Source organism: Saccopteryx leptura, chromosome 3 (genome assembly GCF_036850995.1).
Source record: "Saccopteryx leptura isolate mSacLep1 chromosome 3, mSacLep1_pri_phased_curated, whole genome shotgun sequence".
In the NCBI taxonomy this organism is placed as follows: domain Eukaryota; kingdom Metazoa; phylum Chordata; class Mammalia; order Chiroptera; family Emballonuridae; genus Saccopteryx; species Saccopteryx leptura.
The window spans coordinates 335,036,242-335,056,989 of NC_089505.1; the positions used below are offsets into that span (position 1 = coordinate 335,036,242).

The 20,748-nt window shown below is 40.4% G+C and overlaps 1 protein-coding gene across 2 annotated transcripts in view; it reads right to left on the reverse strand.

Annotated features, from left to right (window-relative positions):
• NIPAL2 (NIPA like domain containing 2) overlaps positions 1 to 20,748 on the reverse strand; it is an 82,653-nt gene that overhangs the window by 50,779 nt on the left and 11,126 nt on the right. Inside the window, exons 2-3 of one of the 2 annotated variants that reach the window (XM_066379203.1) lie at positions 13,004 to 13,072; positions 11,824 to 11,992 (exon numbers count right to left, since the gene is read on the reverse strand). In XM_066379203.1, the coding sequence (XP_066235300.1) occupies positions 11,824 to 11,992; positions 13,004 to 13,072 (238 nt within the window). Of the gene's footprint in view, positions 1 to 11,823; positions 11,996 to 13,003; positions 13,073 to 20,748 lie in introns of both variants that reach the window. The other variant, XM_066379202.1, reaches the window with a different exon arrangement.

The window sequence follows — 20,748 nt, forward strand, 5'->3', positions numbered from 1 at the left end:
TTAATAAAACATTGCTTTTGTCATTTACTGACAATAATAAAGAGTTCGTTCATCAGCAATTTGCATAATTTTAAATAAGGAAATTTACCCGGATTAAGAACAACAATCCTTTCTTTTTTACATTTGTCTTGATACACATTAGTGATTAAACTTGAAAAGACTCCAAAAAGAGTAAAAATGCTATCACTGAAAAGATTAACTCTATTATATTGTATTATAAATTTAAATGCACATTACTTCATTAATAGCAATTTCTCTAGAAACACTTCGTGGCATTCTCAAAAAATAAGGATGGATGGAAAAGACGTTTCAAATAAAGATTTAGGTTTTCGGAATGCTTTTCAGCCGAGCGCACGAGCAGACAGACATAAACTGAGAGCCTCAGGGCTTTATCCCACACATTTTATTTAGGCTGGTTTGGGGACAATGTGCTAAAGCCGATGAGACAGCACATCACTGAGAATAAGGATATTTTCGCATGTTCCCATCATGAAAATAAGTGTCCGTGTGAAGTGCCACCGTCACAAGCAGCCCAGGAGGGTTGCAGCCCCGGGGAGTGTATCCAGCCCAGCACCAAGCACAGGGCTCTAAGAACTGGGACAATCTGCAGCATCTAGGTTTGTGGAACGTGACCGGCCACTCGCTCGTTGTCTGTTTATGTTTCCTTTCATTTGTTTCTAATAAAAATCTTGGAGACTGAAGTTTCTGCTTGAGATGACTTCTCTGGAATTCCAAAAGGCCTCGCCCGGGCTTCCTGGCTGTGGTGACCCATCATCTAATGGATTACAGACCTGTTTCAGTCCAGAGCTTCCTGACAGCACAACAGAAGTGCACAAAACACGGACTCCACATCATGAATGTCGTTTTGAGCAAAAGCCAGAGTGTTAGGGAAAATGAGAGATGGGAAAGACTTGTCCGTCATCTGTCTCATGTTCTTCTCATCCTTTCAGTGCCTTTGCTGTCCAAGCTTAATCCACATTAGCCTATGAAGAGGGCGACTACTTCTCTTAGGAAATTATTCCAGGGCCAAGAAGACCTAGCTACTACTAATTTGATCATTCCATTCAGTGGTCCAAGTGTTTGATCTCATACAATTCATTGCAAATTAAATCTACTTATTATTCACTTCTATTCATCTGGGAAATAATTAAGTAAAATAAATTTATGTGTCTCAGATGGTACCTGGAATAATGGATGCACATCCAATATGACTTTCTTACCTTTAACTATTTCTAAAGTATTGCCTGAGTTTAACTGGAAAAAAGGATGACATATTCTCTGAACTCTTTTCTAATTCCTTTCAATAAATATGCTCAGAGGCATAAAACTGAAAAATGTCCATCATGTTCTATTTGCTCCACCCTTCCTGCCCCTGCAGTGATCTCCCTGGATGTCCCTAGACAAGTTAATTTTACACTGAATCAGGTCTACCATGAATTTTCTTAATTCCATGTGGCTTTGGCCCTCTGGATTGTTGATAACTTTTTTATTTTAAATCATCTCTCAATGCTTAGACACAGCACAGATCACAGTCATGGGGATGAAGAGAAAAAGAAAAACATTAAATGAAGGATATGCTTTGCAGATGCACGAATAATCTAACTCACCCCCCAAAGTTCAGGCTTATCAACCTTTAAGTACTTACAAGAGTGAACTGTAGGAATATGATGTGAAAATATGCATAGTTAGGATGACAATTAGAGACAGCAAGGTGCCCTAGGGTAAGAACCCTGAGTGGACGAGAGTCCAGGGGTCTCTCTGACTCACTCTGGAAACACTGCATGCTGGAAACAGCAAAACAGCAGGATAAGATTCAGCAACAAGAAATGTTTAGGCTCTCAGAACAGAGATTAGGAGTCAGCATGTTCCTTGTCCTTTACTTCACCCCCTGAAAACTTCTGCTGTCTGCTTCCTTGAATTATCTGTGCTGGCTAATAAGTATCTGAGTAAGGCTGGGGACAGGGCTTCAGTCCTTTGGTCTGCTGACCAGGGTTTTGCCTCCCCTTGGCCCCTCGGAGCATTTCGTCTGGTCTCTGAGTAGTTCATTGTCACTGCGACAAGTGGTTCCCACTGTGAAGAACAAGAACCAAATGGCAGGTTTGCTACTCTGAGTAGTTAGTTCATTGTTGCTGTGACAAGTAGTTCCTCATATGGGAAACCACTTGTCAAAAGAAATGACCTCCCAAAGCCCGGCAAAGGAAAAGGATGTCCACTCATCCCATGTGGTAAGGGACACAAGCAGCAGGGGAACAGCCCTTGAATGCTGCAGCGAGGTCACTTTTAGGGATCAGGCCAGGGGATATCCCTTTCCCCTGAGCAGCAGAGTCTCAAGTTATAGCTACGGGGACTCCTCCAGGCTGCAGGGTGTCAGATAATTTACCTGCCCTCTTGCTCCCGACTGGACAACAACACCTTTGGTGTCTGAAGGAAGGAAGTTTAGACTTAGAGACTGGGAAAGCACTTTTACCACGGGGATGGTTGAAGCAGTTGGGACAGGATATGAATTGATCCCTTGGGACTGGAAAGAGCTTGTAAACACTGTCCTTACCACCCAGCTCGAACCTCAGACCAGCCCTTCCCCCGAGATATTTCACTGACCCTAACCAGCAGGAAGTAGGTACAGAAGAAGAGACTTTTTCCTTAAAAAAAAACACAAAAGGCTGGAATGTTAGGTTTGGGTCCAGGGCCCCTTTAAGTCCAGAGCCCCTTTAAACTCAAATTCCCCTCACCCAACCTCCCACTAGGGCAACTTCCTCATTAAGCATCTTCCTCACCCAAACCTCCTCCCCCCCTTATGCAAACCTCCCTCCCCAGAAGGTTCTGGGAAGTGCCTTTGGGACAAGGCCTTCAGGAGGGACCCGGGTGTTGGGAAACGGAGACAGTCTGTGACCAAGGCCACAAACCTGTTACAACTGTGAGAAAGAAGGACATTTTCAGAAAGATTCAGGCAGAGTCTAATAGCAACTGTGTAGCTTGGCTTTTGTGTGTGCCCTGAGAAGCTAATTAAAACTCACTCTAAAAATTCCTTATAAAGTCCCAGCAAAGCAGATTGTAAAAATCCAGTATGATCAATTACTATTCCTATTGTGTTTATGCAAATTAGCAGGCCAAGTTAAAACTACACTTAATGCTGTAACTAGGATAATCTTGATTTGGCTCTTTGGAAAAAAAGGAGAATACTTTTAAAATCTAAGCAGCTCAGTAGTCCATCCCCTCCCTTCTTTTCTGTCATCTTGGAAGGCTGGCAAGGACAAATAAAGAGTCTTGCCTTCTCTGCAATTATTAATCATACTATAAAATATAAAGTTATACCAATTTATTTTTTAACCAGGTAGTCTAGAAAAGCATTTGATATTACTACTAGTTTAAATTTGATTAATGTCTTTTAAAGTGCTTAACAGAAAAAATATATTTGTTTTCCCTAGGGCCCAGTGGTCGGCAAACTCATTAGTCAGCAGAGCCAAATATCAACAGTAGAACGATTGAAATTTCTTTTGAGAGCCAAATTTTTTAAACTGAAACTATATAGGTAGGTACATTCCTTATCGAGGTTGCGCCCGCACGTGGTATTTTGTGGAAGAGCCACACTCAAGGGGCCAAAGAGCCACACATGGCTTGTGAGCCGCAGTTTGCCAACCAGGGCCTAGGCTTACAAAAGGTTCCTGTTATCTCTATTATATCTTTTGAAAATATTACTTTGTTTGCCAATGAAATAACCTGTTTCTAAAGGTCATAAAAATATGTTCATAAATGTATCCACCTAAAATTGCTTAATTACTAACTTAGTCCTCTCTGAAAGTTAAGGTTTTTGAACATTGAGAATTCTGATTAATTAGAAAGAAGTTGTATGGCTTTAATAATAAAAGGTATAAAGTATAGAGGTACTTTTGAAAGAAAAAGGAAGAGAGTAAATTGTTCTGAAAGCTGGTTATTTCTGAATGGTGAAGAAGGTTTGTGTGAGTTGCAGAAGGTTGGTGCAGGTTGTAAAAGGTTTGTGCAGAGATAAAAAAAAAAGAGAAAGAACTGAGAAAGTAGACAAAGGTGAGAAAAGGGGAAAAAAGGAAGGACTTTAGAAGAAGGGTTGTTCTGAAAGGAAAATAAAAAGGGAAATTAGAACATTTTTAGGGGCCTCAGGAGCTTGAGAAATTCACCCAAACTCACAGGTATTACAGACAGAGCAATAGCCTTCTTAGGCCCCAGCTGCACAAACAGAAAAGGGGGAGTCAGGAGGAGAGACTCACCCCACAAAGACAGTTGTATAAGGCTCTTTTTCCTCTCAATTTTTTGAACATTTCTCATCTGGACTTAACTGCAGCCAAGCATTTTGCACCAGCCAAGCAACAGCCTAAGCCTCTTGTGTTGTACCGGGATGTATTAGCCGGCCTTGAGCGGCAGAATCCAGTCAAGTTACCAAGCCGAGGGCAAGGGTATGTTGCAATTTTGTCGTCAACAGGTCCTCTCTGAATACCATGAGACATATGAAGCCTTATCACAAATTGGCATCAGCACCTAGAAAGCAACCTGGTTCCAGAGACCCAGAAGCTGATAGTGAATCCATCTCTGGATAGGAACCCGAAAAAGATAAGAACACTTAACTCTCTCCCAAACACTCAGGGAGCGCCTGACATCACCTGGGACACTTTAAAACATCTAACCAGGCATGCTGAAGAAGTTCTACAAAATGCAGGCACACCTGTAACCCCTGAAAACCTGTTTCTCTCTATGCTTGTCCTTCTCCTTCCACTGCAACCACCTAACCATCTTAGCCTTTGTTGATCTGTACTGGAGACAATATGTGCTGGAAATAGCAAAACAGCAGGATAAGATTTAGTAACAGGAAATGTTTAGGCTCTCAGGACAGAGATTAGAAGTCAGCATATTCCTTGTCCTTCACCCCTGAAAACTTCTGCTGTCTGCTTCCTTGAGTTCTTTGTACTGGCTAATAAATACCTGAGTAAAGCTGGAGATGAGGCTTCAGTCCTTCAGTCTGCTGACTAGGGCTCTTGCCTCCGCTTGGTCCCTCGTGTATGAGTAGTTAATTGTCGCCGTGACAGTGAACAAGTCCCTTGCAATGAAATTTTTAGCCATTGTGCTTCATCAGGAATTTAAATCTTTTAAACAAATGTTTTTTTTTCTGTTCCAATACCCTGGGATAGAACATCTTATTCTTGTTTTATCAAAATTCAATTTCAAACCAATTCTATGAAGCCATGCTATGTGATTTACCTGTGTTACTTTCTCTTCTAGAAAAGCAGATGGCAGGCAACCAGACACACACAGTCCCCAGTCTCCTGGGTCTTAGTGAACAGCCAGGCTGGACATTAAAAAAGTCACTGAGAGCATGAGGAGAATTGCCAAAGAGGAAGTGCAAGGTCAGGGCCGGCGTGTGCAGCCGAGGAGGTGGTGCAGTGCACAAAGACACTGCGTCTAAGGATGCACTACCCACATCTCCGAGTCTGTTGATTTGTCTACAAGGCCAGCGCCGGCGTGTGCAGCCGAGGAGGTGGTGCAGTGCATGAAGACACTGCGTCTAAGGATGCACTACCCACATCTCCGAGTCTGTTGATTTGTCTACAAGGTCAGGGCCGGCGTGTGCAGCCGAGGAGGTGGTGCGGTGCACGAAGACACTGCGTCTAAGGATGCACTACCCACATCTCCGAGTCTGTTGATTTGTCTATTTCTTAGGACAATTTTCTGACAGATGGCATCAAAGTGTCCTGCTTTAATAAAATCAATGCATTACAATTTGAAGACAGACAGAAATATAGTATTGTGAGAAAGGCTGTCTTTTCTAACTCAGAAAGGCACTTCCTGGATGAGAGGAGGGCCCACGTAGTTGCTAAGGGAGCAGAAAACAAGACTGCCTAATTTAGTCTAGCAGCCAGGAAAGGCCTCGAGGGAGAAGGTGTACCTGAGACAGGCAGTATTAGCAGACATTTAAAATTTTAGTATAAGTTCCAAAGAATATCTAACATTCCTTTTTACTAGATTTCTGTACATGGTTCTTCTGAAAACACTTTTCCCTTTTTTTTTTTTTTTAGAGTGAGAAACAGGAAGGGAGAATGAAAGCATCAACTTGTACTTGCTTTCACTTTAATTCTGTGTGGATTGCTTCTTCTACATGCCTTGACCAGCCATGGGACCTCAGGCTCAAGTCAAGCCAGCAACCTTGCACTCAAGCTAAGGAGCCCACACTCAAGCCAGCAATCTCGGGGTTTCGAACCAGCAAGCTCAGCATTCTGGGTCAATACTCTATCCACTGTGCTACCAGCAGTTAGGTCACAAAACACTCTTATTGCAGTTAAATCTGAAGAAATCTGGCCTTTAGGCTCTCGGAAGTTAATTGGCAAGTAAAGGAAAGTGCTATAAAGCCAGAGCAAGAAGACAAAGTTGCACACACATCGTAGGTTATTAACACTTTTCCTCTGACAAACTTCTGGGTCTGTTTTCTAATTGTATTTTGTTTTGGTAGGTTATATGGAAATTCTGGTATTTACTAAGAATGTTTTGGTGGGAATATGTGGAGGAGTCAAAAGGTAATTACTGTTTAATGGCTAACAAATGAGCTATAAGGATCCTACTTTTCAGAACCCTGAAAATGAACCATTACATGGATAAGAACAATAAAAAGCATTTCTTGAATTGGTTCATTCATTTTATTATTATTTCTTTTTCAGTGAGAGGAGGGGAGATCATGAGACAGAATCCCACATGTGCATGAACAGGTATCCACCTAACAACTCCTGTCTGGGGCCAATGCTTGAATCTACTAAGCTATTTTTAGCACCTGAGGCCAACTCTCTGACCAATAAGCTACCCTCGGTGCCTGGGGCGAAACAATCAAGCCACTGTTTGTGAGAAGGAATGAGGGAGAGAAAGGGGAGAGGGAGGGAAAAGAAGCAGATGGTTGCTTCTCCTGTGTGCCCAACAACCTGGGACATCCCTTGGCTGGGCCAACACTCTATCTACTGAGCCAACCAGCAAGGGCCGATTCATTCATTTTTAGAAAAATAAACTATTTGGGGGCATGGAAGTAAGTTCTGTCAAAAGGAATTATACACTTTTTTTCAACATAATAATAATAATGATAAACCGAGTCAAACACATACTAGACAGCCAAAATGTTTTAAGTTGTTAGTTCTTACTCAATTCTTCCCTGTGACAACTTTTTTCTCTCTTTCTTTTTTTAAGCAAGACAGACAGACAGACAGACAGAAAGGAAGGGAGAGAGATGAGAAGCATCAATTCATAATTGTAGCACTTGAGTTGTTCACTGATTGCTTCTCACACATACCTTGACCAGGGGGCTCCAGCTGAGTCAGTGACCCTTTGCCCCCAGTCAGCAACCTGCGGGTCAAGCCAGTGACCTTAGGCTTCAAGCCAGCAGCCATGGGGTCATGTCTATGATCCCACGCTCAAGTCAGATGAGCCTGTGCTCAAGCCGGCAACCTTGGGGTTTCAAACCTGGGTCTTCTGCATCCCAGGTCGACACTCTATCCATGGCACCACCGCCTGGTCAGGCCCCCATGACAACTTCTGAGGCTGGCACTCTTTATATCCCCATTTTACAGATTAGAAGTGTGAGGCATAAACCAGTTTAAATGGCTCACTCAAGGTCACAGAGCTTCCCAGTGGACTGAGATTTGAACTCTGCAGTATGGCTCGAAAGCTTCTGCTCTTGACCACTCTACTGTCCTGACTTACTGGAGAAGCATCCAGCCTTGGCTCTAAATGGAATTGAAAACCATCCTTTAAGGCTTCTTAATTATGAAAACACAAACACAATCAACATCTAGCTATAACCACACTGTCAGTAGAACCAGCATAGTAGGCAGACTAAGCTTTTGGGTCTATTATTCACTGACAAAGACCTTTGGTGAGAAAAGTAGGGTAAAAGCACAAGATGACCCAAAGATACAAGGGCTCTGACACTGTCTCTCAAGAAGCAGGACCCAACCCTGGCCACTCAGATCTGTCTACGCACCAGGATTATTTCCCAGTGTCCAACCCACTGCCAGGCATGGGCGAGTCATCTATCTTGGCTGAGTCCCTAGAACGCTGTGACTTCTTACTAGCATTGTCTTAAGAATTCCGCAAAGGGTCTTCAGCAGAGCTATTATTTCTAGAGATGCTTCATATAAAAGCATCTTGTGGTCAACAGGTGTGGGAAGCTCGGTCTGTTGCCTCTGCCTCTGGAAGACTGACACTGTACCTGGACTGGTTCCAGGGCTCCGAGCCCCGCACTAACAGCACCTGTGTAAGCTTTACAATCTAAATTTTCATAAACTTGTTTGATTATGGAATTCTTTGTTTCTTTGAACACTTACGAAAGCACCAGTAAAACTACTGCATGAGAAATGCTATCTCGAGGTGAGCACGTCAGTGAGGAATAACAGAACACACAGACAGAGGGTAAGAAAGGACAGAAAAGATGATTTGGGCTGGGAAGGAGGGTAGTGTGCAAACGAAATATCCAAAATGCTTACCATAGTGCTTCTTACCTACCAGTCCTAACAAAAAACCTGCTCCACTGTGGTGTACAAAGGGAGCAGGAATTTTGATTAGGTAAGAGAAACAGCAGGTCTGCCATATTAGCATCTGTGTGCAGTGAGGCTAATACACACAACCGCTGCAGAGCGGCTCCTGACTCCCGGGAAAGGAAATGAGCACAGCATGTGGTATGAAGCAGCCAGAGGGAGGAAGGCGGAAGAAAGGACCCTTCACTTGGATTTAAGAGCTAAACTCTCTAATGTGCTCTAGATTTTCTTTCTTTCTTTCTTTCTTTTTTAATTTGTAAAGCAACAAAAGACAAAGGCCAGAAAAGAATATGCAACCTCCATGCAACATTGTAACAGGCATTATCTTGTCTTCTCAGTTCAAAGGGAAGCTTGATTTCTTTCTTGAAACTCCGAAGAAATAATAGGGGGAAAAAGTTCTGGTGTAGAAAAATATGGACATTCTTCGGCCTCATCTGTAAATACAGCCATAAGATACATCTGTTTAAAAAATATTTTCCCCGTTAGTTCAAATTCTCTAGAGTTTCTATATACAATCTTTATAAAGAGTCTCAGGATGGTGGGAGGTTGTGCTAGGGAAACTTCTCAATCACCGGCAGTCCCTAACCCACCCATGATATTTCACAATACCCTAAATTCAGCTCAGGAGTGTGGGAATATTATTTATGAGCATATATTATTGTTGACCAAGAGTGTAAAGTAGGAAATCACTTGTGCTTGAGGCTATAATTTACTTCTTTGAATTATTTTAACCTGACAGAGAGGAAGTTGCTAAAAATGTACTAAAGTTGTGACATTAATTGGGGCTAAGATCCCACGCACACAGCGATGATGTGAAGCATTAGGAAAACCCACTCATCACAGCAAAGAACTCAGAGTCTGAGCTGGGGGACTGGCCCCACAGGGGCCTTCAGTGGGACAGGACGCTGTCTGAGGAAAAGGTGGGAAACTTAGGCTTCCTGAGATTAATGAGAGCTGCGAGCAGGTCACGCCAAAATGAGCAGTTTCACAGGCAGCTTCGCTGAAGGTCGGCGAGAAGTAACAAGGCTCGCCCTAAATTTCTGGCAACTTCCGAATTTTCACTTCAGGTCCTACGGGACCTGGCTATATTTTATTCCTATGAAATCTTTGATCTTTACAATAAATCCGGCTATATCCCCCTTTCTTTGAGCTAAAGTAGCTCTCTTTTTCTTGTTTCCAGAAAAATGATTACCCAGGACTGGGGTTCTTTAGATAAATGGAGAATTTCAACGCAATGCGGTGCATTCAGGCCTCCCCCAGGTAACTGTCCGATATGCGTAGACACTTTTTTTTTCCTTTGGCTATTTCATGGAAACTGAGCACAAAGCAGAAGAAGAAACAAAACTAAAGACCAGCTCTAAGTATATAGTCATATGTAGAACAATACAACACCTTCTGAACTGGGGCCTGTACATGTCCCAAGCTGACAATATAACTAGATCTTTTATCTGTTATTTCTTAGATTTTGAAAAGAAGATAAAATTTAGAATGTCCACATACATAGTACGTGTAGTAAATAAAAGATAGGATATGCCCAAATTGATCACTTTATCAGAATCTTAAAAATAGTAACAGATTACATAAATTGTGAGTCAATATAGAGCAGTAACAGCATGGTGATTTTAACTGAACAATTTCTAGAAAGTTAAAAAAGTATTCTTTGCTAAATATCCTATTATTATATATCATGAGTATATTTTAAATACTTTAAATGATTAAGAAGGGGAAACTACTTGCAAAATAAAATGAAATTCTCTTTGAATACATATTATTTCAGTTTAAACTAGGCATTCTTCAAGAGTATCTTATAACTTTTAGAGAAATATTAAAATTGGGACATATAGCCTGATCAGGTGATGGTGCAGTGGATAAAGCGTCAGTCTGGGATGCTGAGGACCCAGGTTTGAGTCTCCCAGGTTGCAGCTTGAGCACAGGCTTACCAGCTTGAGCACGGGGTTGCTGACTTGAGCATGGATCATTGACATGACCCCATGGCCACTGGTTTAGCACAAAGGTCACTGGCTTGAGCTCAAGGTCGCTGACTTGAGAAAGAGGTCACTGGCTCAGCTGGAGCCTCCTAGTCAAGGCACATATGAGAAAGCAATCAATGAACAACTAAAGTGCCAAAACTACAAATTGATGCTTCTCATCTGTCTTCCTTCCTGTGTCCTGTCTCTGTCTCTCTTGCAAAACAACAAAAAAAATTAATTATTGTAAAGCCAATAGCCCCGGCCACCATCACAGCTGCCTGGCCCATGCAGGTTCGCATTTGATTTGGAGAAACGGTAATGAAACAGCCGAGCCAAGAACTGGCAGGCCACTAGCTTTAATCCTAGCTTGCACCTGGTGGGCAAGAAATACACACAGTGGGAAAACACTTCCCTTTCCATTCAGGGCTCCCAAAGGCACTGACTTATCCAAGTTTCCTCAAATCAAAGGTTTGTACCCCACCAGCCTTATTCACCTCTGTTCCCCATCTCCTTTTCTCTGCACAAACTCTACACAAATGGCTTCTCCTTCAGCACTCTGCCATCTTGGCTGCTTCTCCTCTCTTCCATGTGGCCTTTCTCTGCTCTCCCCTCCTGCATGGGCTCCTCTGCCCCATTTTATAGTGTAGAAATAAAAACCTTTAATCCAATATACAAACAAGGAAGTCTCCGATACAAAGTCACTTATCTGAGGCATAAATGGGATTCCTCATGAGAGTGCACCACCCTCTATCATGCAACAGTCAAGGGTGTGGGGAAAAGCTTAGTCTTAAAACTAAGCCTTAGGCTATAAGGACCCTGCCTGCTTACAGCCTGTCCCCCACACCCAATGCAAACTATAAGTGAGCAAACATATACATTATATTTACAAACTTACTTGACCAACAATTCTTAATGTAAAAGGGATGTAAAACTATGGAGTTAACATCAGGCATCAAAGAATCTAAGTATGTAATGTCAGGTTAACATATGAATAAATGTAAACTGTATTACAAATACTTTTAGATGACTCATTAGTGATTAAAAAGCACAGTATAACATTAGATGTTACTGTTAACTTATTAAGATTCAGACTGGAAATCAGTACGATAGCTACAAAATGCAAGTTTATTCATGGTTTATGTGGCAGCATGACAGTGGATAACTGAAATTCGTAGTAAATTGTTCCAAATTAACATGCTAAGGAAACAGGAATTAGACTTTCTTTCTTTGTGCATGAATTGTTTGAGTTGTAAGTTTTCACCAACTTTCCAATCTCTTAAAATTTCCGTTTGTCAAAACATAGAAAACCGGCTCACCTGTAACAGACATACAGCCTAACGGAGCGACGAGAGTAACGGGGGCGAGTCCATAGGCTGCGCAGTTTCCTGCCTCCCCCAGGGCCATCAGCACGGCCCCGCCCCACCACAGCGGGCTCCGGAAGAATGGCCTTGGGGCTTCTTGGTGCGCCAGCCGAAGGTGAGAATACTTCTAGAAGTAAACCAGAACGTAAACAAGAAAATATTTCTACCCTGTTAAAAGTTGCCATAAATTTTTGGCCTTATAAATTTACATCATGGCTTTAAACTTTATTTTCAGATCATTGTAGGACAATTATTATGGTTTTGTGTTTGTTCCAAACATATTAACGGCAGAAGTGATTAATATTGACATGGCATTTTAGAGTTTAAGGGTCTATACATATGTAGGCTGCTTAGTTCTTCTAATAACTGTAAAATAAGTATCAATACTGTCTAAAGATTAGGTGTATGTGAAAGAGTTAAATGACCTTTTTAGTCCAGTACCAAACACCTGAATATCAAAAAGTCCAGATGCAAAGATGAACATTAATGAAATAAAGATAATAAATTATTAAAGAAAATTTTTTGAAAAGAGGTTCAAATTTATGTGTCAAAGTAGCAACCACAATAAACACAGGAAGCCAGAATGCTTTGGAGGAAGGAGTTGGGTGGGTGGGTGGGTCTCATCTGTATCTGGTTTGAGTATTTCTTTGTATTTTAAACATATTAATTCCTGAAAAACTGGCCATTAAATGAAGTTCTATTTCCTTAGTGACTTTATGATAACTGAACTTCCTTATAAAAAGTATGTAGAATTATAGATTACTTTTTAAACTTTTTAAAGAAAATAATAAAAGTACTAGAAGAAAACATAGACTGGTAAAGAAAATCTTAGTTTATGCCAAGTCTATGAACATCTTTCTAAGTGCGGTACAAATTCGTACGCCATGTAAGGCACCTGGCCTAAGATACACAATACTATTAAGAGGCCCACAGAAACATTTAATTTCTTTTAAAATCAGAAGAAGAAAAAATATAAATGTGATCCAGCTGGATATATTTGTCTTTTTATTAGTGAGATCATAAAATATAATCTTTATATTTTCAATGGAGGAAGAGCCAAGAAGGCAAAACTGTTTGTGGCCCTTTAAAATCATGTGTTCAAAAAATTCAGTTAGAAGTGTAAGCTGCTTCTTACCTGAATGTTTAGGGAAACACTGATTACCAAGTTTCCTAAAATGGCCAGCAAAACTCCAAAAAGGTGAATCTGAAAAAGAAAATGTTTTCTTTAGACGGTACACTAAATAGTACTGTAAGATATTTACTTAAAAATAACAAAAACAAAACAACAAAAAATTTAAGTTAATATACTCATTTATTTGTTCATTCAGCAACTATTTAGTTAGCACCCATTTGTGAGGGCTGTTTGAAATATGACTAATGATTTTATTAGGATTAGTAGTTCACCTTTACTTTCTCAGATTCTAAACAGTGAACATCCCTTATTCCTTCTTTTATATTGTCATGTGTGTTATTAGGCTCTATAAATGGCAAATTCTCTGAGGGAAGAGAACCACATCTTAGGCTTCTATTGGCTCTCTGACATCACCTACTATACAAAATCAGGGGCTTGAGAAATACTTGCTTGGAAAAGTGTATAATAGTTTATAACAAGAACTAAATAGGCTACAAAACGCCCAAGATGTTTACTATAGATAGTGCATCTATTATTTGATGTCTTTAAAAGATGCATTAGCAGCTACTGTTCAAATACAAATGTATGGCCCTGGCTGGTTAGCTCAGTTGGTTAATGCATTGTCCTAAAATACCAACATTGCTGGTTCAATCCCTGGTCAGGGCACATATGAGAAGCAATCAGTGAATGCACAACTAAGTGGAACAACAAACGAATGCTTCTCGCTCTCTTTCTCTGTCTCTCTCAAAATCAATCAATAAGTAATAATAAAAATAAATAAATACAAAGGCAAAATATTTTCTAGCATTATAAATTAGAAATAACGTAAAGGATCTCCTCCCTCTTCTATAGTACATGACTTCTAGCTAGCTTCAAATTCCAAAGAGTTATTTGAATTTCAAATGAACATTACAACCATAAGGAACTCTTTTTAGAATGTAAAATGTCTTTGAAGTTTTAGAACTTTATTATATGTGCTGAAGTGAAATTCATTATTTTTAAAAAATGAAAAAAGTTGAAAACCCATTTAATAATTGATATAGAATATCCATAGTCTTTAATCAGTAAAGAATTTTTTTCCTAATAAAGGCAGTTGGCAATAATTTTGTGTACTATTCCTCATGGGGAAAAATTGTATCGTAATACAATGTGCTATTTCTATGCCTTTGATTTACAATTAAATGCATTTGGCAGCAATCAGGAAAATAAAGATTCAGATGAAGTTTGAGGTTGAATGAATAATTATGAAAATCTTCCATAATTATAAAAGTAAATTGTTAAATAGAAAAAACTTACTTCAAAATTCTTTAAATAATTCACTGAGTAATTTAAATGCCACCAGGCCAAGTGTTTAGAAATTGGTAGCAGGATTTGGCATTTTCTTGAATATAACACCAAAAGCACAGGCAACAAAAGAAAAAAACAAATAAATTGGACTTCATCAAGATTAAAATCTTTTCACCCTGGCCGTTTTGCTCAATGGTAGAGCGTCAGCCCAGAGTGCAGATGTCCCGTGTTCAATTCCTGGTCAGGGCGCACAGGAGAAGCAACCATCTGATTCTCCACCTCTCCCCTACCCCTTCTCACTCTCTCTCTTCCTCTCTCTCTCTTCTCCTCCTGCAGCCATGGTTTGATTAGTTTGAGCACATTGGCCCAGGCACTGCGGATGGTCCTGTGGAGCGTCTACCTCACGAGCTAAAAGTAGCTCAGTTGCAAGCATAACCCCGGCTGGGCAGAGCATCGGCCCCAGATGGGGGTTGATGGGTGGGTCCCCGTCGGGACGCATGCGGAGTCTGTCTCTCTATCTCCCTTCCTCTCACTTGGAAAAGAAGAAAAAAAAAAGATTAAAATCTTCTGTGCATCAAAGGACACTATTTACCTAATGAAAAGGCAACTCACACTATGGGAGAAAATATTTACAAATCATATATCTGATAAAGATTAATATCCAGAACATATAAAGAACTTATAACTCAACAACAAAATAAATAACCCAAATAAAAAAAAATGGCAAAGGACTTGAACAGACATACTGTATTTCCCCGAAAATAAGGCAGTGTCTTATATTAATTTTTGCTCCTAAAGCTGTGCTAGGTCTTATTTCAGGGGTTGTCTTATTTTTCCATGAACAAGAATTCATGTTTATCGTTGAACAAAAAAAATCAACATTAATATACTGTAGTCATGTCATCACAAATATCAGCATAGCCAGCCAAACTCTGAATTCCACCAAAAATTTTTGTAACTATATTTCCATGTACAACAATTTACCCTGTTTCCTCGAAAACAAGACAGTGTCTTATATTCATTTTTACTCCTAAAGATGAACTAAGTCTTATTTTCAGGGGAGGCCTTATATTTCTAAGCTTGAAAAGAATTGCACTAGGTCTTATTTTGGGGGGAACAGGGTGAGAAGATACATAAATGGCCAATAGGCACATGAAAAGATGCTCAACAGTACTAATCATTAGAAAATAACAATAAAAGCTACAATAAGCTATCCCTTCACACCATTAGGATGGCTACAATTCAACAAACTAACAAACAATGAAACAAACCAAAAAAATCAAGAAAATAACAAGTGTTGGTAAGGATGTGGAGCCCCTGTGCTTTGCTGGTGGGGATGTAAAACGGTGCAGCTGCTAATCTCAGACCATGTACAGAAATTAATTCAAAATCAATTAGAGACCTAAATGTAAAAGCCAAAACTATAGAATTCTCAGAAGAGAACATCGGAGTACATCTTCATGACCCTGGATATGGCCAGGGATTCTTATAGATAAGACATTTAAATCATAAACAGCAAAACAAAAAATAATTGGACTTCATCAAATATTAAACATGTTTGTATGATATTTCAAAGGACACAATCAAGAAAGTGAAAAGACAACCCATAAAATGGTAGAAAATAGTTATAAATCATACATCTAATAAGGAACTTGTATCTAGATTATATAAAGAATTCTTACAACTCAATTCTAAAAAGAAAAATAACCCAAATAAAAATGTGCAAAGGACTTGAATAAACATTTTTCCAAAGACGACAAAGGCAAATAAGCACATGAAAAGATGTTCAGGATCATCGGTTATCAGAGAAGGCAAATCAGGACTACAGCAATACGCCACTTCATAGCAGCGTTATTCATAACAGATCAAAGTGGAAATTACTCCAATGTCTATCAGCTAGTGAACAAAGAAACAAAATGTAGAATGACTATTATTCAGCAATAAAAAGGAATGAAGCACTGATGTATGCTACAATCTAGATAAGCCTTGAGAAGTTTATGCTAAGTGGAACAAAGCTAGTCACAAAAGACCTCATATCTTATGATTCCATTTATATGAAAGGTCCAGAATAGGCAAATCTGTAGGGACAGAAAGCAGATTCGAGGGGACTCAGGGCTGGGAAGGATAGGAGGCTTGGGAGGACAGCTGAAGGGTGGAGGGTTTCTTTCTGAGGCGATGGAAGTGTTCTAAGATTGACTGTGGTGATGGCTGCACAGCTCGGTGAATGTACTAAAACCACTGCGTTGTACACTTCAAATGAGGAATTGCATGGCATGTGAATTATATTTCAGTCAAGTCGTTACAAAAAATAATTTTACGTCTTTGCTTTTTGCCAGATAAATTGTTACTTTTTTTCTTTTTTTTTAGCAAGAGCGAGATAGAAAGAGAGAAACAGGGGAGACAATATACAGTTGCCTACTGACTTTTTTTTTTTTAAGATTTTATTTATTGATTTTAGGGAGAGGAGAGAGAGAAAGAGGGGGAAGCAGGAAGCATCAACTATTAGTAGTTGCGTCTTGTATGTGCCTTGGCAACCCGGGGCACAAAACCAGGCAACCCGGGGTTTTGAACCGGTGACCTCAGCGTTCCAGAATGCCTCTTTATCCATTGCGCCACCACAGGTCAGGCCCTGCTGACTTTTAAAATGTAGTTAATTGATATTATTCTAAAAGAACAAGAAATACAGAGGCATAAAGAAAATATTAGAAACAGTTTCCTGGTATAAACTGGTATATTGTATTCTTTATTTTTCTGAAAATTTACCTAATTCGGCAATTAGGTTAATTGCGTGCACATTAAGTTCATTTAGCACATACCTGTAAATAGCAGTGACACAGTAAATCCTCACCAATGCCCCTAACTATTGAGGAGGGAAGCTTCACATTTGCAGTGTTCTAACAGAAGGTGGTTTGGTTACCTTCAAGGATATACAGTAACTTGAGGAAACCTCTACCAAGTGCTGTTTCCAATTACAGGCTCTGGTAAATGTGCTTTAATGACTACAAAACCCTCATCTGCAATCAGAAAGTATCATTTGCATACAGTGAGCAGGCCCTTGTAAACTTGCCATTTAAATTAGATTAAAGACGTCTAGTTTACATCATTACCTTATTCAGAGTGTTATCTGTTATCCAGCATTTCAGAAGCAGTGGCAGCTTAGAGCTCCACACTTCCCCTCCACCCCCTTTCCTGCCCTCCATATTGGTCTGGAGACTGGTGAGGGGAGAGAACAGGGCCAGAGAGGGAAAGTGACTTGTGCAGTCACACACCTTGATAGCAGGCAAGTTTTGGCCCCAGGCCACCCAGCTTACATCTGAATGACCATTTTTCATAGACTGCCACAGGTAACCTTCTGGCTAGTCAATGTCAAGGAACCACAATTTTAAAATTAGCAGCATCTGTTTCTTTTTATCAGTGCAAAGAAGCTAAAACCAAGACAATAGAAGGAAAGGCTGCTTGCTCCACAGCTTAATAACGCAGTTAGAAGTGCAGGGCACAGACACAGATAGATGCTCTTAATTTTTGCAGTGCTCACTCTTGTCATCACTAGAGCTTAATTTCTGGCTCTCCCAGGATATCTTGGTAAACAGATGGCGAGACCCACAGCAAACAATTTATCTAAAATGAGGTTCAAAATATCAGCGCTGATTAGTCGTAGGGATGCTTTTGTTTTATTTGAAATAACAATCTCCTATCCTACTTTTTTGTGCCAGAATGTTCTTTTGATATTTTTACATAAAGTTATTGATTTGTAATCCATGGGTAGGGCAGTTTGACTAGATGGAGATGGGATAGGATAACAGGGGTGTGGAACTGGTAATAGCCTGTCCCAGTTCTACCTCTGAAGTCAACTGTCTTCCTCGCTCTGTCTTTAAAACAGACCATGAATTCAGAATTAGACCCCAATCAGAGCTAGTTTTGAACACTGTAATAGCCATATTCGACTCGCAACTAGAATAATGCTATCTCCGGTTTTAGGAAGTAAATTACGCCTGAGCGTGGAAACGAGAGATCTAGTTTCTACTACTTGAAATACCACAGGTTGAGAGGTTCAGGTCAGTTGCATTCCAGGAATGAACTTAAGCGCCTGAACCTGCAAAGGGAATGATGTGTCTGAGAAATAGGTGCTCAGTTCACCCCATCTCACAGGAAACTCTCAGGACTGACCTGCAGTTGTTTTGAATTTGCACTGAGTAGACAGGTAGACATATATGTCACCTCCAGAACAGTTAGGAAGGAACAGGACATCCAAATTCATCCTTATGTGTTTTGGGATGAAGACTCATAATGTACACCGCTTACTTTCAAATGGAATCCACACAGACAATAAACATACAGAGAGGGAGAACAAACACGTGTTGTGCAATGTTAATGGGTGCCTCTCCAGGGGCGGGACATACGGTGTTTACTAGACTGCTCTTCTTAATTCTCTGGAGGTTAGAACATTTTCAAAGTAAGAAGTTGAAAAAAGTGCTTTACATACCCAGCGAAATTCCAGAGAACACGTATTGACTTGAAATTATATAGTTAAAAGGGAAAGTGATCACAAGAAAAGAAATAAAAGCAGGAGGTGAAAAGGAGCTGGCGGAACCAAGGAAAGATAACGAGAAAAATAAACCCATTGTACAACTTAAAACCACATGTAGCCTGACCTGTGGTGGCGCAGTGGATAAAGTGTCGACCTGGAAATGCTGAGGTCGCCGGTTCGAAACCCTGGGCTTGCCTGGTCAAGGCACATATGGGAGTTGATGCTTCCAGCTCCTCCCCCTTCTCTCTCTCTCTCTCTCTCTCTCCTTGCTCTCTCTCTCTGTCTCTCTCTCTCTCCTCTCTAAAAAAAATGAATAAATAAATTAAAAACAAAAACAACAACAACAAAAAAAAAAGATAAAAAAAAAAACACAAAAAAACCACATGTAGACACTGGGGAAAAAACCACAGTTTAAAAAAAAAAGAATTTAAATAAAAATTACCATAGAGAAGATGGTAGATATGGGAGACAGACAACTCGAGGAAGCTCATATCAGATGCCATGCATTCAGTCATGCATCCATTTGGTATTTATTCAGCAATTGCTAAATATTAGGTCTGATATTAGGAACTGAGGATGCAAAGTACCTTCTAGAAGCTCAGAAGAAGAAAAGCAACCAATAACAGACTACCACAGGTTAAATCTATACTAGTGGTATGCGCCATAGAAGCACGGGAACAGAAGGGACAGAGAGCGCAAATCTGCCTCGTTTGCAGAGTATATTAGTTTCCTGTGACTTCTGCATCAAATTGCCAAAAACTTTGTGGCTTAAAACAACAGAAATTTATGCTCTCATGTTCTGGAGACCAGAGCCTCAAGTCAATTTCACTGCAGTAAGGACCGGCTGTACTCCCTTTGGAGGCTCCAGTGGAGAACCCGTTCCTCCTTGCGTCTCCCAGTTGCCAGTGGCTGCTGGCACATCCCTGGTTTATGGTTTGTCTTAGCACTCCAATCTCTGTCTCCGTGGTGGCCACACTGCCTTCTCCTCCTCTGTGTGAGATCTCCCTGTGCCTTCCTCTTATATCTATAAAAATACATGTGATGGAACTTAGGGTCCATCCAGATAATCCAGAATAATTTCTCATGTCAAGATTTTAACTTAATCTCATCATCAGTAAGAAGGGTGCCCTGAAGGGCCTTGAAGCAGAAGACGCCAGAATACCTGGACTGGAGAGGCAGGCAGAGCGCCATGGATGCAGGTGGTGCCGGGAGATGCAGGACTCTCCCTAGAGAAGGGTAGGTGCAGAGCTGACTTTCAGAAAACTCTTCCTGGCTGCGTGAGGAGCGGGGCCTGGCAGGGAGCATGAGCAGGGAACAGGAAGACCAAGTAGGAGACTACTTCAGGAGGTCAGAGAAGAGATACGGGCAGTCAGGTGAGTTCATTACAATAGGGCCATGAAGAAACAATATTCACGTTCATAGCAGCAAACATTGGAGATGACCTGAAATACGCAATGCTCTTTACTGAACGGCTTGGACTATCCTTACCACTAACTCTTTGCCCTTAGATATAATTGAGTTGTCTGCAACACTAACCCACGCTGAGTTAAAACTATAATCCCATGTGTGAAAAAGAAGAAAAAATTTCAGTGAGAAATGGATTTTTAATTTGTTATCTTGGTGATTGCATGCTCTAAGATTATTGCCTTATTATCCTGAGACAGTCTCATGACACTGAATCCAAACCCAGCAATTTCAAGCCAGAAGAAAAGGGTAGGGTTACATAGCACAGTCTATCGATGCTATTCTAAAGCTGTCCTGTGCCAACTTTTTATCAGCCTTAAAACCTAGGCAGAGAAGTCCAACATATTGCTTTCCTGTACAATTAAGAACTATTACATTTTTTTTCCTTTAACTCAGGAACACATTTACTTACATAATTGTACATTCATTATTTTTAAAAACTGAACTCCATTGAGGATAAGCCTTACTA